A 15,230-nucleotide genomic window follows, 5' to 3' on the forward strand; every position below is an offset into this window, starting at 1 on the left:
TGATCCCAATACAAATGACAGAAGGATTATGATTATGAACTTGAACTTTTCAAAGTATCTTAAAAGATTAGAAGTCAATGGGACCTTGGAACCCCCTAGTCCAATGCTTGCTGCATTGGTTCTGTCTTACCACAACTTTCTCAGGTATGTCCTATACCCTCAAAGGGAACAGAGCATGGGCTTCTCGGAGGGATGTCTGCTCAAAAGGCGAGGGCCAGATGGGTTGGTCTCAGCCAAGATCTGACCTGGGCTTGGGGTCCAGGAAGGTGCCCAGTGTAGTAATAAGTCTGGGAAACTGAACTGGCTTGACTGGGTACTCAGAGCAGGATGGGGTTCAAAGGACTAGCCCACTGCAGGGGCCCAAGGGAGAAGGCGAGAACAGGTTAAAGACCCCAGCAGTAGGTGACAACCAAGAGTACTGGATGTACTAATGTGTCTTCTCAGCAGATGAGGAGGGTAGGACCCAAGGAATCTGGGATGGACTCGGGTTCATAGGTAGTAACCAAATCCTAGAGAGGACACTTGGCAGGTTGTAACAACAGGAACTCAGGGTCAAGGGTCAAAGCACGAGGTGAGTTATAACAACCGAGGAGAATACATAGAGGCCCTGGTATATAGCAGTGAGGCAAGAAGTACCTTGTAATGAACTCAGAATAGGCACCCGTTCTGCCTGAACACCCTGTGCTCAGTCAGAAGTGGCTCTAGGAGCCTGGGAGGCTTCGAGCATCCGGAAAAAGAGGAGCAGGTAGGCAAAATCTGGGAACCACTCTCAGTTGGAGAGGAAAGACAGATCTAGGATTGGTGATGAGGACCAGCAGGCAGGAGAGAGGAGGCAGCTTTAGCAAGGCAAGTCATTGCCCAAGAATCATTTACAGAGCAGTCAGATCTGATCTCTTTGTCAAGAGGTTCTTAACAAAGAACTTCTGGGCAGTCTGAATCTATTTGGTCAGCCTGACTCTTGGATAGAAACTTCTGGGTTTTAGGAGCCCTAAAATAGGGGTTGACCTCAGCCAATGGAGGGAAGGATGAACTACCTCATCTAGTAGGAATCTGTGATATCTCTGTCTGAAGAGTCAGCCCTATCCTCCAACCCAGGTTCAAGGTCCTTCTGGGGAGCGTATATCTGTTAGGAGCCCCGCCAGGCCAGCTCCAGGGCCAGGCTCCTTAGGGAGCAGCCCATCCCTTTTGGTGTTGGCACCTCCATCCTCCAGGGCTCCAGGCACTGGGGAGCCCAACAGAATCCATTATGCAGTTCTGTACACGATCAGCGCTCTGTGGTCATTGTCAGCTGACCCGAGTCTCACGCAGTGCCACCATGCCCTGCCCTACTCTCCAGTCGAGCTGAACTGGAGAGAAAATGTGCAAAGCAGAAGACGTGAAACATATAAGGAATTCTTGCTGTTTCTGCTCTGCCCATCACTGTCCGTCACGGTCCATGACGATGAAAAATATCTTGAAATTCACACGGTGTCCTCCTTCTGCCCACATCTGCTTATCACCACTGCTACTCGACATATAGAGTTCACACACAACCAGAATGGGGCGGTGCCGCAGGGAGGCAGGTGGGCAGAAGAGGGTGGTTCCGCCCCTGGGACCAGCACCCACGGTTCATGTCCATCAGGGAGACGCAGCCCCTCAGACTGTTTGCATGCAAATATTTTTGCTCTTCCAAAGCTGCCAAGGAAGTGACAAGGAAGATAATAACGATGGGTGTGGCAAGAGGTTGGGAAAGACGGGGAGAGTGGGGAGAGAGAACAGGAGACCAGATCTAACAGATTTTTCTTCTCTAAATGTCTATGATTAGAGCCCCCAGTGAGGTCTTCAAGGCTTTGAATACTTAGACTCTGAAAAGGCTATTTTTAACAGATGATATCAATTTTGAATTGCAGTTCTAAGGGCAGTGGAATTCTAAGCGGCTCTGCCGGCTCCAGGATATTTTTCTTACCAAGAGAATTGCAGAGAGGGCAGGCAAAATTAGTATTAAATGTTTAATGTTACTGCTTTCAGATTGGTTTTGGGTTCAGTCTAGGATAAAGCCATTTTTACTTGCATGAACCTGCTTTACAGTATGTCAAGGTGATTTATATAATCAGCATGTGCAATATGTTCATGCCCTTCTTCTTGAGCATGTGGCCTAATTTTATCATATAAAATGATCATAGAAATGAATTGTTTGGGGCCTGGCTTTATACCAGGGATAGCTTGACTTCAGATTTGCTGGTGGGTCCTGTGGAGATGTGGACCTTACAACCTGTCAGTGCAACGCGAACATTTTCACTCTAGTTCTCCCTCCATCTTCCTCACCAGAAGGAAGGCGCCTTGGAGGGTGGTGGGGCCAATGGGCAGTGGCGGGGGCCCATGACGGGTGTCAAGAAGAGAGAGCAGAGCAGGAGGCCCAGAGAGCCAAGGGGGATTGACAGCCAACCCATCTGGAGCGGGTCTAGAGCAGCCGTGGCAGGTATGGCCGGTGTGGCGGGCACGGCTGGGCGGAATGGCGAGTTAGAGGCAGGTTGTGGAAGACCCTAGAAGTCAAGCTGAGGAGCTCCTATTTAATTCTAAAGGAGCCAGGAAAGTGTGGCTTTGGATCTGTGTTTTGAAGATCGTATTTAACAGTACTGATCTGGAAGGACCAGAACAGGAAAGATGAAAAGCCAGGAATAAAAGAGAGTAAGAAACGGCACCAGGAGAAAGGTAGAATGGATAGAAAAGGCTCTGTGGGGAACGGAAGCAACGGGACTGAGGAACGACTGCCTAAATCGCCCCAGCTCTACCACAACCTCCGCCCGTCAGCAGTGCCACCAGGGACATCACGGGCTTCTCTCTGCATCCGAATTGTGGCCGCAGACACAGTATGTCCCACAGTATGTCCCACCTTGTTCATTATGAAAATAGAGAACATGTAGGAAACACAAAAAAGGTGGATAGAAAAAAAAAAAAACCCCAACAACCCAGCCATGCTGCTGGTAAAATGCGTACTCTTAACACTGATGGCACATTTGGTTTTACTCTATTTTCTAGGCGTTCAGATTTGTTGTTTATTTTTTACCTTGATTGTAAACACTGTGTACAAAAATATGCAATCCATTTTTCATTTACTTAAGGCATTTTCCTTACTATATGGAAAGCAGGTTCATAAATGCCATTTTTATTGACTAGATAAAATTTCAATAAGTGGTAAATGCCATCATTTACTAAACTATTCTCCTCTTACTGGACATTTAAGATATTTCCACAGTTTCATTATCATAAAAAAATACACCATAATGAACATCTCTATGTAAAGCTAAATTATAGTTAAAATTGATTCCTTGGGATAGATGAATAGAATGAAATTACTACATCAAACGGCATAAGTGTTTCTGAAGCTCTAGATATATATTTCAAAATTACTTCCTAGAAAGATTCAACCAATTTGCACTTATTCTAGAAAAGAACGAAAATGGCTCTCATGTTGCCATTTCTTGGTTAATACTGAAAATAATATTTACTTTTTAAAAAATCAATTTGATAAGTAAAGATGGTTTCTTAGTGTTTCAATCCACATCTTTCATTATAAATTTGTTGAATATTATCCCACATTTATAACCAGTACTATCTCCTCTTCTGTAAGCTGGTTATTTGGGGCCCTGGCCTCAAATCTTTTAGTGTTGTAACTTCCCCACTCCACCTCCACTACTTATTATGTGCCACGAAAATATGACTGATTCCTTTGTCTGATTTTTAAAAAACACTTCTTTTCATTATTTGTCTTTTAAATTTTGATGTTTTCTTATTTTGACGTCAAATATTTAACTTTTTAAATAGTTAAATCTATTGATTAGTCATTTTCTTTAAGATTTCTTTTAACAAGTCTTTCCCTCGCAGGAGATTGCTAGATATTTCACTTAAGTGTATTTTTAGCGGACAAATCACCCCTAACCTTGCCTTCTCACTAGAATGCAAACAGTTCTTCTATGCTTTTTAAGATAGTAAGTTGCATGAGGCAGGATAGGTTTAATGGGAATCATGGCACATTCTGGGCTAGACTAACTTTTCAAGGCCTCAGACTGTGTCTGAGGCTTCTGGATAGAGACACAGGGGTAAATGGATGCTAAAAAAGTTCTCCCAGGAAGCCAACATCCCCTTCTTCCCAAATCCTGCCAGCAGCATCAGATTTTACCCGCCTTTGGAAGAACGCGTGCGATCCACCCCTCGGTGCCACTCCCCATTTTCTCGGTCTGTTCAATAATTCAGTCTACTATCATTTTCATAATAAGACCCCATGTTTTATCCTAAAAGTATAGTATAGTTTCTGAAAATCTCTCTCTCTCTTTCCCATCCTGCTTACCCATATCGATGACGACCCACATCACGGATGAGCCTCTCAGAGAGGTAGGCTCCAATCCGATCGAGCTTCTCTGGAGCTGAGAGGGCATAGAAGGTCAGCTTCTCCATGTTGGTCTTCACCAGGCCATCCTGTAAGAGACAGACCATTCCTGCCCACTCTAGTCATACTATGGCTAGAAGAGTTCAGGCCTAAAGGTAAATATTAATTCGATTTAATCAACCATTAGCAGAGTGCCATTATGTATGTGACTGACAATAGGCAGTTTTCAGGGATACAGAGATGGTTAAAATACGGTTCTCACCCTCCAGGAACTCACGACTTAGCCCAGAGTGTGTTAGCTACAAGTAAGTTATATGAATGTATACATATATGTGTGTGCATGTGTGTATATGTGAGTGTGCACGTGTGTTTGGGTATGTATATACACGCTAAGTGTGTGTGTGTGTGTATGAATGACATGGCTTTATTGAAAGGGACTCAGAATTAAAATGTGCTGGACATCTGACACCGACATAAGCAGGAAGAAGACGGCAGCTCTGCGGCTCTCAGGGAACCGCGGAGGGTGCCGGCAATGTGACCCCCCACTGCCCATCGAGAAGGGGCCATTGATTCTCAGAGGGCATGTCAAGTAAATCAGATCCTGACATTCCTGAAGCCACGCAACCTGTCATGCAGCCTGACGGTGGAGTAGTGGCCCGGAAGCCAAGAAACCAGGCCTCGCATGTACGCACGTCCAGACACCTGGCGGATGCCAGAGGGGGCCAGGGAGAAGACAGGGACTCCTGAGCCAAAGCCCCAATGGGAAGTGCTCACACTAAGCAGCAGGAAATAGTACCATCAAGAGAGCGAGCAGCTCAAGGAACTATCACCCAGAGAGACATGAGCGGGAAAGATATCTCAGTCGTAGAGCAGTGGCCAAAAGCATGGCATGATGAACTTCCAGAGCCCTCTGCAGATCCTGACCTCAGAGAGATCCAAATACCCTCAGCCTTCAGGCCCCCAACAGCAGCCCCCAACGCCTTGGGTGGGCTGGAATGGATAGAGGCACGATGCTAGCTGGAGATGTGACCCACCTCGGGATCTTCAGGGAAGATGTTGTCAACCAGCCGTTTGTACCTGGGGCGCAGGGCACCGCAGCAGCCACACACACCTGGAATGGCAAGGAGAGAAACCCATGAGCGCAGCCCTCCGGTCAGCGTGAGGAGACCTGGGAACCAGGCCCGGATGGATTGTAAGCAACCAGACCCAGGCTGGAAACAGAAAGGTCCCTTCGCCAGAGTGCAGGGACCAGGATGCGGCCTCATCCCTCCCTGGGGCTGGAATCTCCCACCACTTCCCCACGTTCCAAAACATCTGCCTTCCTTGCTTCGTGTCTTTTGCTTGGGGATCAGGCACAGTGGCATATGCAAGGGTGATGCCAGCAGACCAGCACTTGTTAATGATGCCAGGCCATGGAGGAACATTGTGAGGGGTGAGGCTTTGGGGTGGAAGCTTACATATAGGTCAGGTGCCACCCTCATATAGTCCACTGTTGTGGAGAGAGAGAGAGAGACAAACAGACAGACAGACAGACAGACAGGACTATAAAACTTCTTTCCTGCAGCTCAAAAATCTTCCCGGTGTCCTGGAAGATGGACGGAGCTGGGAGAAGCGGTTGCTCTTCCTACGCTGGCCCCTCACTTTCCCCCCAGCTTCTTTTATTCTCTGCTCCTCAACTTCCTCTCCCATCCTCTCTCCTGGGGCTGTTTCCGTTACAGAATGTTATGGGAAACTATGATAAATTAACATCATCATTAATTATTAACATTTGAAAATGCATCTTTAAAGCAGCCTGACTGTGATGTTTGAAAACCGTGGTGTTTGAGAGCTGGGCAGGACCCCAGGGGCCAGCCAGTCTGTGGTTCTCAATGCCAGTCCCCCATCCCCGCCTACTTAATTAAGGTTTTCACCAGTCTGTGGCCAACTGAAAAACTATGAACCACGTGGCACGTTTTCAGACAGCTGAATCCATTCCCTTTAGGAGACTCTGAGATGACCTGCTTTTCTGTCTTTGGTGCTATGAAAAATGATGTTCAGAAATCACTGATAATAAAACAAACCTTGGGAAAATTAAAAGTTGACAATTTTAGGTTATACCATAAAAAGTGTTCAATTGATGAAGGAAACTGAGCCTGTCTGGGAAACGCTGCTCCTCTGTAACCTTCCTCCTGAGCAGGGACCCCGGGGCACATTCCAGCGCACCCCCCCCCCGCCCCCATGCGGTGGGGGAAGTGGGTGCTCTCTGTGGAAAAGGGGAGAGGGCAGGGAAGGGCCTGGGAAAGTCCACCCCCCAGATAATTGCCTACCAACGAACACTGAATTCTGCTGATACAAACCCTGTACTTGAAATGCAAATGAACCCTGGAAATATCAAGCTTAAGGGCCACTCGGAAAAGCATGCCAGACATCAGTGGGAATTACTCGAATCACACGAAGAGCTTTACACAGGGTGGAGGAAAGTGCTCTGGGAGCTGTGACTGGGAGGGGGTGAGGGGCGGGCAGTGCCAGGAGGAGGAAGGAGCAGAGACTTGGGCCCTAGGGGTGACTCCGGTATGAGGGACTGGTTGTGTCCTTGGGGAAGCCACAGGACACCCCAAGAGGGCAGGATAGCAGACGGCTGATTTGTGACACCCCTCCCCCCACCACGGGGCTAGCTGTGTGCCCTCCAGTCTCCTCTGGGCCAGGCACGGTGAGGTCGGTGGAATTAGTCCATGGCTGCAAATCCAGCCCCTCCAGGTTCAGCCTCACTGGGCTGAACTGGCATCTCCTCATCTCCTCGTCTCTGCCCTGCCCCCCCCCTGCGAGAGGGCGTTTGGGCTCCAACTGACTGGCACTGGGTTATTTCTCGTGATGGGACAGCTTCGTGGGGCCTGTTCTTCCTCTTGGTCCTCAGAGCCCAGGATTCACCCCTACAGAGGCCGCCCCACCCTCTGCCTGGCTCCCAGGTGGGCAGCAGGATTGCTCGAGCTCCCAGGCAGGCCCCTCCCCTCCCAGACAGGGAGGACGGCCCTTTGCATTTTAAGGGAGCGAGAGAATAGTGACGTGGAGAAGTTAGGTCTGAAAAAACCCGTGGCAGTCCTTTCCTTACACCTTGCTGAAGGGCGTGAGCGCCGGGGCCTGCGCTGGACAGAGCTGCCAGGCTCACGGCTCTTGGAAACCCAGACTGGTTGAGAAAACACAGGCCCATTCTGAATATTCAGGGCAGAAACATCTGTGCCAGGGCAAGAGGAGGCTGTGGGGTTCTCTGTGGGGGTGCCAGGCGCGGCTTCCCCGGAGGTGGCAGACCCAGTCAGGCCCGGGTCTGGGGACAACTGTGAAGCCATATTGCTGACCATATCCTGTTTGGAGGAAAGAAACATGGAAAGTACCACTGAGGAAATAAACCTAAAGCTGGTAGCTAGCTATCTGCTTCCCACGAGACAAAAGTGATTTTTTTCGGATCTCGGCCAGAGAGCAGAGAGCCCCGAACAGCACTCCACACCTGCTGGGCAGGTGATCAGCCTGACACAGGAGATAAAGCCTCCTCTCTGATAAGGCAAGGAGCTGGCCTCTAGGGGCCACCGGAGCTCAGGAGGTAACAAGAATCCACAGGCAGCCCTAGAAAGCTTCCAACCAGAAGGTGAATTCAAAGTAGCCACAACTAGGCCGTGGAGGGAAAAACAACAACAAAAAAACCCAAAAAAGAATAGAAGACACTGGGAAGAAATCGAAAACAGTTCATTCTTACCAAAGATTAAGTGATACATTTTTACATATTCCTTTAATCTTGCTTCTGATGGTATTTATTCTTAACATTAGTATGTAGGAGAAAGTGGGGCTTTGACCCACAGCCATGTGCCTGTAAAAGAGCCTTTTAAATTGTGAGTCCTTATTTCTCAGATAGAGCACTCTCCACCCTCTCTTACTCTCTGGGGATCACGTCTGGCAGATCCAAACATGGGACACGAAAAGTAATTTATTAAGGATCGTCTTCCATCAGTAATATTTTTATACCTATTTTAAGTTAGAGAGAGAAACACAATATGGCCAAGTTATTAGGATGCATTTGCTCTGGTTACTGAAAAATCACGTCAGTGGGGATTAACAGAGTTTCCAATGACAAGATTTCAGGCGCTTCTTCCAACTTTAAAACTCTCAGAATGGTCAGACCTGCTCCAGCGGCCCTGCCCCTCCTGCCATCTCCCTGTGGTTCACTCTGCCCCCACCACTCGGGCCTCCTTGTACAGTCCTGGACTGTACAAGGAATGTTCTTCTGGAATGTTCTTCCCTACAGCCTCCAGGCCCCCACACTCGTTACCTTACGGTGCCTGCCAAAATGTCATCTCACTGTGGATCATGTCCTTGGCCACCATTCGCCACTAATTTTCTATCCTTAGTCTATTCCTCTTCACAACTCTTTTTACCAAAGGACACACTTCATGTGTGTCTACAGTCTGCCTCTGCCACTAGAAGGTAAGCTCCTCAGGACCTCCAGGTGCTTGTCCGACAGCTCTCCTAGGGGGACCTCAGGGGAATGAATGGCCCTGTTGGAGAACCATTGGCTCTGGTTCCTGAATCCTGCCCAGCCTGTCTTCTGGAGTGGCCATCACCTAGGGCTGGCAAGGCTGGACCCACTGGGGGCCAATTTCTATTCAAGACGGGGGGCTTTGGGCAGCAGGTTGCCTTGGGTCAGGGTTCTCCTGCCCTGCCCCTGCCGCACGCTGGCCCCCAGCCTACTATGCCCCCATTCCACCAAGCCCTGCTCACTGGCTCCCGATTCGGCCTGTGTTTGCAGCCCTGACAGCTCATCGCGGTCACCCTTGTGTCTCTGTGGAGGGGCCAGAGGTATTCCACTGTGAATCTGGTGCACAGCCAGGGTGAGAAGCACTGGCCCAGCTCTCTGCCTGCCCAGCATGTGACAGCAGATCTCACAGCTGCTGGCAGCCTCCGTGGACTCTGGAGCGCTTGCTTGGTCTGCCAGCGGCATCTGTGTCCCCACAACTCTAATATGCAGTCCAGCCCTGTTTCTCTTTCACTCTGTCTGCTTGCTCCTGTTTCCTCGACTGCTCTGCGCTCAGCACTAGGCCAAGCACTTTAGAAATATTTCATATGATACTCATAACAACCACTAAGGTATGTTCTCATTTTACAGATCAAGCAGCAGGATCAGAGAGGTTAAGTGCCCTCCCCAAGGTCACACAGGATGTGCTCTCTGCCGTGAAGCTCCCCTAATTCTCCCATCGCTTTCCCTAAAATACATCCCCAACGATTTCTCAGGTTCGTCCTGTGCTCTCCTTTGCCTGGGCCACTGCTGACTGGACATTTCCTTAACACTTGAGATCCAGCCCTTGTACACGCCACGTGGCCAGTCTCCTTGCTTCAATTCATTCATTCTACATGTGGTTTTAAGGCAAATCTTCGCTTGGTTCAGTTTGCTTCACAGTCAAGCAGTTAGCACGGCTCATCACTACATTAAACGTCAGCCCTTCGACTCAGTATTCAACAAGGGATGCCCTGTAAAGGCGGGGGGTGGGTGGAGGGGTTGGTCCATCTTCACGCCCTTCCTCCCCGGTAGGGGCCTCTCACTCATGCTCTGTCTCCTGGAACAGCCCTTGTCCAGCAGTCAGAGGCCACATCAGTGTCCGGTGTGAGAAGGGCTGGGAGGTCGGAGGAGGAGAAGACTAGGGGAGCCATCCAGCCACAGAGAGCCCCACAGCTGCGGATGAGAGGATATTCAGGTGACAGGGACCGGGCAGAAAGCAGAGATGGTGAAGGGGCAGGAGAGTCAGAGCCACGGACCTGGGAGGCCTGGCGGACCCTGGCACCTGCCGAGCCCTCCCTGGAAGCCCTTCGTTAATAATACGGCCCCCTCTAGGCATCGCTTTCCCCTCTGCCAGCTGACTTCCATGTGTCCTTTACACCATATTATCTGGTACAGTCTTCCCCCACTGCGTGCTCAGGCTGAGTTATTTCAGTGACTCATATTTCTTCCTCCCCAGATAAACTGTAAATTCTTCAGGTCTCATTTTCATCTGACCTCAGTACAGTATCCGTGCCCAGCAGGGCGCAAGGAAAGCTGGCGTGATGCGTGACACCTTTGATCAGCGTGAGACCCGGGAAAGTCACCTCCTCTCCTAGCCCTTGGTTTCCTCCTCACAAACATCGATGCCATTATTCCCATTCGCCAAGAAAAATGCCTTTTTCGCTCAGAATAGTTCATATTTATTTTCTTAGCTTTATAATCTCCTCCAAGTCAGCAAAGGCTGACTTGATCATCCCTACAAAAGCAAACAATTTACAATGAAGTTTAACCCAGCGCCAAAGGCACAGACACCCATTTCGAATGAATTGGAGGAAACAGAACAAAGTACAGAGAGAAAGGGGCGTCAGACTCAAGTGCCTCCGGTGAGGACCAGGCCTTGTGTCCAGCTGATGTGAACTGAACCTCAGCAGTTTGTGTGGTACTTGTTGGGTGGGGTGAGGAAGAGGAGGAAGTTAAAAAAATAAGAGATCTGCCATAAAAAACTTACTCTCTACTGAGGAAACGACACACACACACACACACACACACACACGCGCGCGCGCGCACGCGCGCGCATTTAAAGCTGATTATGTTACAATGAGACATAAGGAGTCCATACAACTGAAGAGATCTCTGGGAGTTCGATAAGTCCAGGAAGGCTTCCTGAAAGAGGCAAGACATGAGCTGGATCTCTAGGGGTGGAGAGAGCTGATAGTCTCGGCAAATCCATGAAAGAAAAAATCGACAGCCCTCCGAGGGGAAAAATGTAAGAAAACAAAAAAGTTTCCCTTTTCTCCTTATTTCTGATTTTAAAAGGAATACATGTTCATGTATATAAATTTCATCTATAAAATATGAAAAATGAAAAATGAATGTAAGCATCACTTATAATCACACCATTCATGATTAACTACTAAAATTTATGTATTTGTTCTAGTTTTTGTTTCCATTAATGCATATTTTTAAACATATGCATGAAATTGGGATCCTACAGTATCACATTAAAATAAAATAAAACCTATTTTATTCTTCTTATATTGTGAGCATCTACTTTCTCACCAAATATTTTTCAGAACCTCATCTTAATGGCTACTTACTGTTCTCTCTTTCGACCAGACCCTGACTTATTTAATCATTTCCTATTGCTGTTTCCAATTTTTTTGTTATTCTGAATAGTGCAGCGATTTGCCCTCCGTAATTAGAACCGGGAATCGTCCAGAGAGAGACTGGTTTGGTTTTATTGGTGATAAGGAAGTCAAATGGCGCCATGTGGCTGCGAGACTAGGATTGGAGGGGACATCTGCAGGGGTCAGGAACCATCTCTCGTGGTCTGGGTAAGATTCAGGATCGAAGAGATCATGAGGAGGTGCTGAGGAAAATGAGCTCGGGGAAGGAGGCAGAGTCTAAATTTCCAGACAGGTTTTTATTGGAAGTGGGATTAAACAGCAGCTGAGTTCTCCCTGAGGAGATGGTTTCAGCCAGTGAGTGTCTGAATTTACAGACAAACCAGCAGCTGTCAGTAGCCTGACCTTTCTGAGCGCTTTGCATTTTGCTTACTGCTTTCCGGCCCACCTCGGTTAATCTGATTGCCACTTTAGTTGAGGATGGGGATTTAAAGAGAGAGAAATGTGTCCAATTGATTTAATGTCAAGGCTTCAGTTCTTTACTAACTGTAAGCTTCCCTAGGCTTTGGTACTGTTCTTCCAGAGAGTAATAGATAAAAATAAACAGAATGTTTTCCTATTCCCTGTCTCTTAGAACCACTAACAGCAGGAAGAAATTTACCCCACCTCTTTCCAGGAGTCAGATAGCCTGGCTGCCCGCCCCCCAGTTCTGGCTCTCACAAGCTGTGCAAATTTAGGCAAGGTATTCAAGTCTCTGCTTTAGGCTACTTACCTGCAAAATGAGAATAACAGACCTTACTGCCCAAGGTTGTGGTGAAGGCGAGATAAGTTAACACAAGAAATTTCTTAGAACTGTTTCTGGTATATAATAAGCACTCAAAAATGACTAGCTATTATCATCATCGATATTATTGTGGTAATTATGATTGAAATCTCTTTCCCAACTTAGGAGAGAAAAGGCAGGATAGAATAAAATGAAATTTCAGAGCAAGAATGTCTCTTAAAGCCTTTTGGCTTTACTTAATATTTGGAGTGTGAAGCACAGACAGCTGTTAAGAAATCAAAGTCCAAATCCAGGTAGACATCATCTCTCAGATGCCCAAGGACAAAGCTCCTGGCAGAAAGGTAACCGAAGGGCTGTCGCGGAGAACAGCGGCAGCACCTGCTACATGTTTTGAGCTCGTCTGTGCCAGGTAGTATGCTGTGTTTCACCTGCATTCGTTCATTGAATCTCCATAAAAAGCCTACGAGGTTGATACAATTATTCTTGTTTTACAGATGGCACCACACCTGGGCTCTCGTCCAATATGTTGACTTGCAGAAATTAAAGCGCTGAATTGTGAGAAAAAGAGGGATTTCCATGTAGCAAAATGGTGGAAAGCAAACGCTGACATTTCCTGAGTGCCCTGTCATACCATGTGCCTAACTCAAGCACTTTACACTTCGAAAAAAATCCCATGAGGCTAGTATTGTCGCTTTTAGATGAGAAAACCAAAGCTCAGAGAGGTTAGTTAATTTGCCCAAGATCACACCGAGAGCAAGGAACAGAGTCAGGAACAGAGCAGGGGAGGGCCTCTGACTTCAGAGCAATAGTGTCTAAAGATTCGAAGTGAGAGGAAATATTGTGCGCAAGTAGAAACAAATAATTTCTAAAATGGATTTTTTTAAAAGTTATGTAACTGATGATGAATCTGAACCGGCTCTGTGGACTGTACCGATGTCACTTTCCTGGTATTGATATTGAACTATAGTTAACATTGGGGGAGGGGACATGGGTTCTCCCCGTACATTTCTTTGAACTACCTATGAATCCATATTTCATAAGAAGCTTTTTAAAAGTTGGCATGTATCAAGGCAAAGACATTTCCTCTGAGTGGAGGTGGTACCCGGCGGAGGACCTTGACATAGAATTCTGATCTGCTCATGGGAGTTCAAGAGCCAGTGTCATGCCAGAGCCCCTCCCGCCGACTCCTTGGAGCTACCAGCCAGCCCCCCACTAGGTTGGCTGCCACTGGAGGGATAAATAAGGTTTGCCAATACATATACTGAGCACCTATTATGGATCCCTACTGTGCCAGAGGCTGCCCGGGAATACAAAGCATTAACAAGTCATGGGTCTGCTTTCAGGGCTCTGACAGTCTAGTTGGAGAGAAGAAGCACAATCAGTAAATAAAATATAAGCAGGCCTGCGTGGATGACGTTTCTCACAGAACGTTTCATGTATTACAGCGGTTCAAAGGAGAGTGCGTGCTGCTTAGCCTGGGTTGGTTAAGGAAGACTTCTCAGGGGAAGTAGGATTTAGGCAGGACCTTGAAGGATGTGGGCCTAGCAGGTGGACAATCCACAGAGAAATTGCATCATAACATAGATACAGTTTTGCTTCAGAACTGAGCAAAAATGGGACTATGAGCTCTGTGACCTCATACAGGTCATCCAAACCCTCCTGGCCTATGGGAGACAAGCAAAGCACCTAGCACCAGCTGGCACACAGTAGGTGCTCCATAAAGGTGAGCTCTCTGGTCCTTTCATCCTACTTCATATGCATTTTTCCTATTGCTGAATTGTCATCGTAATTATCATCTTCGATGTGGCTTAAAATTCCATTGAGAAGATCGGTAATAATTTATTGAACCTTCTCCATGTTATTTGACATTTATCTTGTTGGCACTTTCACGTTATTAAAAATAATATTGGGATATGTGTCTATTACAGTGTTTTTCACTTTGTGAATTATTTCCTTAGAATAGATTTCCAGAAACTGAGTCAAAAGCTATGAATATTTTTAAGACTCAAGAGCCTGAATTGCCTCTTGAGGGACAGGAAGTGGCTGAGTGAGTGTAGATGGAGAGGAGTTCCGAGCCGCAGTCATGAGTGCTGAGGCCACAGGAGCTCTGACTGCCCGGGTAAGAACTCAGTCTTTATCTTCTAGGTGAGGAGGCATTATTTGAAGGTTTGTCGAAAAGGAGGTGTGAGAAGATGAGAAGAATGTATTAGGAGGACCAATCAAGAGTAACCGGCCAGCTGCATTTGAGTTTAGAGAGGACAGAAGAAGGAAGGCCATCGAGAGAAGGAGCCGGAACCACGGCATAGAAAATAAGGGCCACAGCCAGGGCAGTGGCAAGAAAGAAGAGAAAGGAAGGGCTGGATGGGCCACACCTAAGTAAGGACAACACAGAGCTGTGAGTGACACACAGAGGGAGTGGGAAGTCCAAAGCTTGGAACTAGTGACAAAAATGGGGACCCACCCCACCTCACCCCAATGGCACTTCACGGGTCACACTGGTCCTAGAGACTAGATTAGTAACTCACTCCACCACTGTGGGATGACAGCATCAATAACATCACATCCCATCACCAGAGCGACGTGCGAGGTTTGAGATCAGCCGTGAGAAAGTGAATTGGGACCACAGTCTGAAAACTGCCCAGTAAAATCAATGCACTAAAAACCTGATTTAAAGTCTGGAGGGAAGACAATAGAGGGAGGCTTGCAGCATCTGCACTCTATTTTCCAGATGTCCACTAATCACAGGCCCAGGATACTCTCTCACAATGATGTTTATAAACAAAGGTACTCTAATTGAACCTTAGCCAGCTGGCTGAAATGTACGCTAATAAATAATTTAAGTGCCAACCTCATTGGCATAATTTTGAAGACTATGTGACATCATGGAAAAATTCCTGGGAGGGAGTGTTTAATGAGAAAGGTCTATACGTGAAACTATCTGCCAGAACTATGAAA

General features: G+C 47.4%; 1 protein-coding gene across 1 annotated transcript in view; it reads right to left on the reverse strand.

The window, feature by feature from the left end:
* Positions 1 to 15,230, reverse strand: part of EFR3B (EFR3 homolog B) — a 79,722-nt gene that overhangs the window by 44,191 nt on the left and 20,301 nt on the right. The window contains exons 2-3 of the mRNA XM_011356619.2: positions 5,401 to 5,477; positions 4,328 to 4,455 (exon numbers count right to left, since the gene is read on the reverse strand). Of these exons, the coding sequence (XP_011354921.1) occupies positions 4,328 to 4,455; positions 5,401 to 5,477 (205 nt within the window). The remainder of the gene's footprint in view (positions 1 to 4,327; positions 4,456 to 5,400; positions 5,478 to 15,230) is intronic.

Source organism: Pteropus vampyrus, unplaced genomic scaffold (assembly GCF_000151845.1).
Source record: "Pteropus vampyrus isolate Shadow unplaced genomic scaffold, Pvam_2.0 Scaffold28, whole genome shotgun sequence".
NCBI classification, from domain to species: domain Eukaryota; kingdom Metazoa; phylum Chordata; class Mammalia; order Chiroptera; family Pteropodidae; genus Pteropus; species Pteropus vampyrus.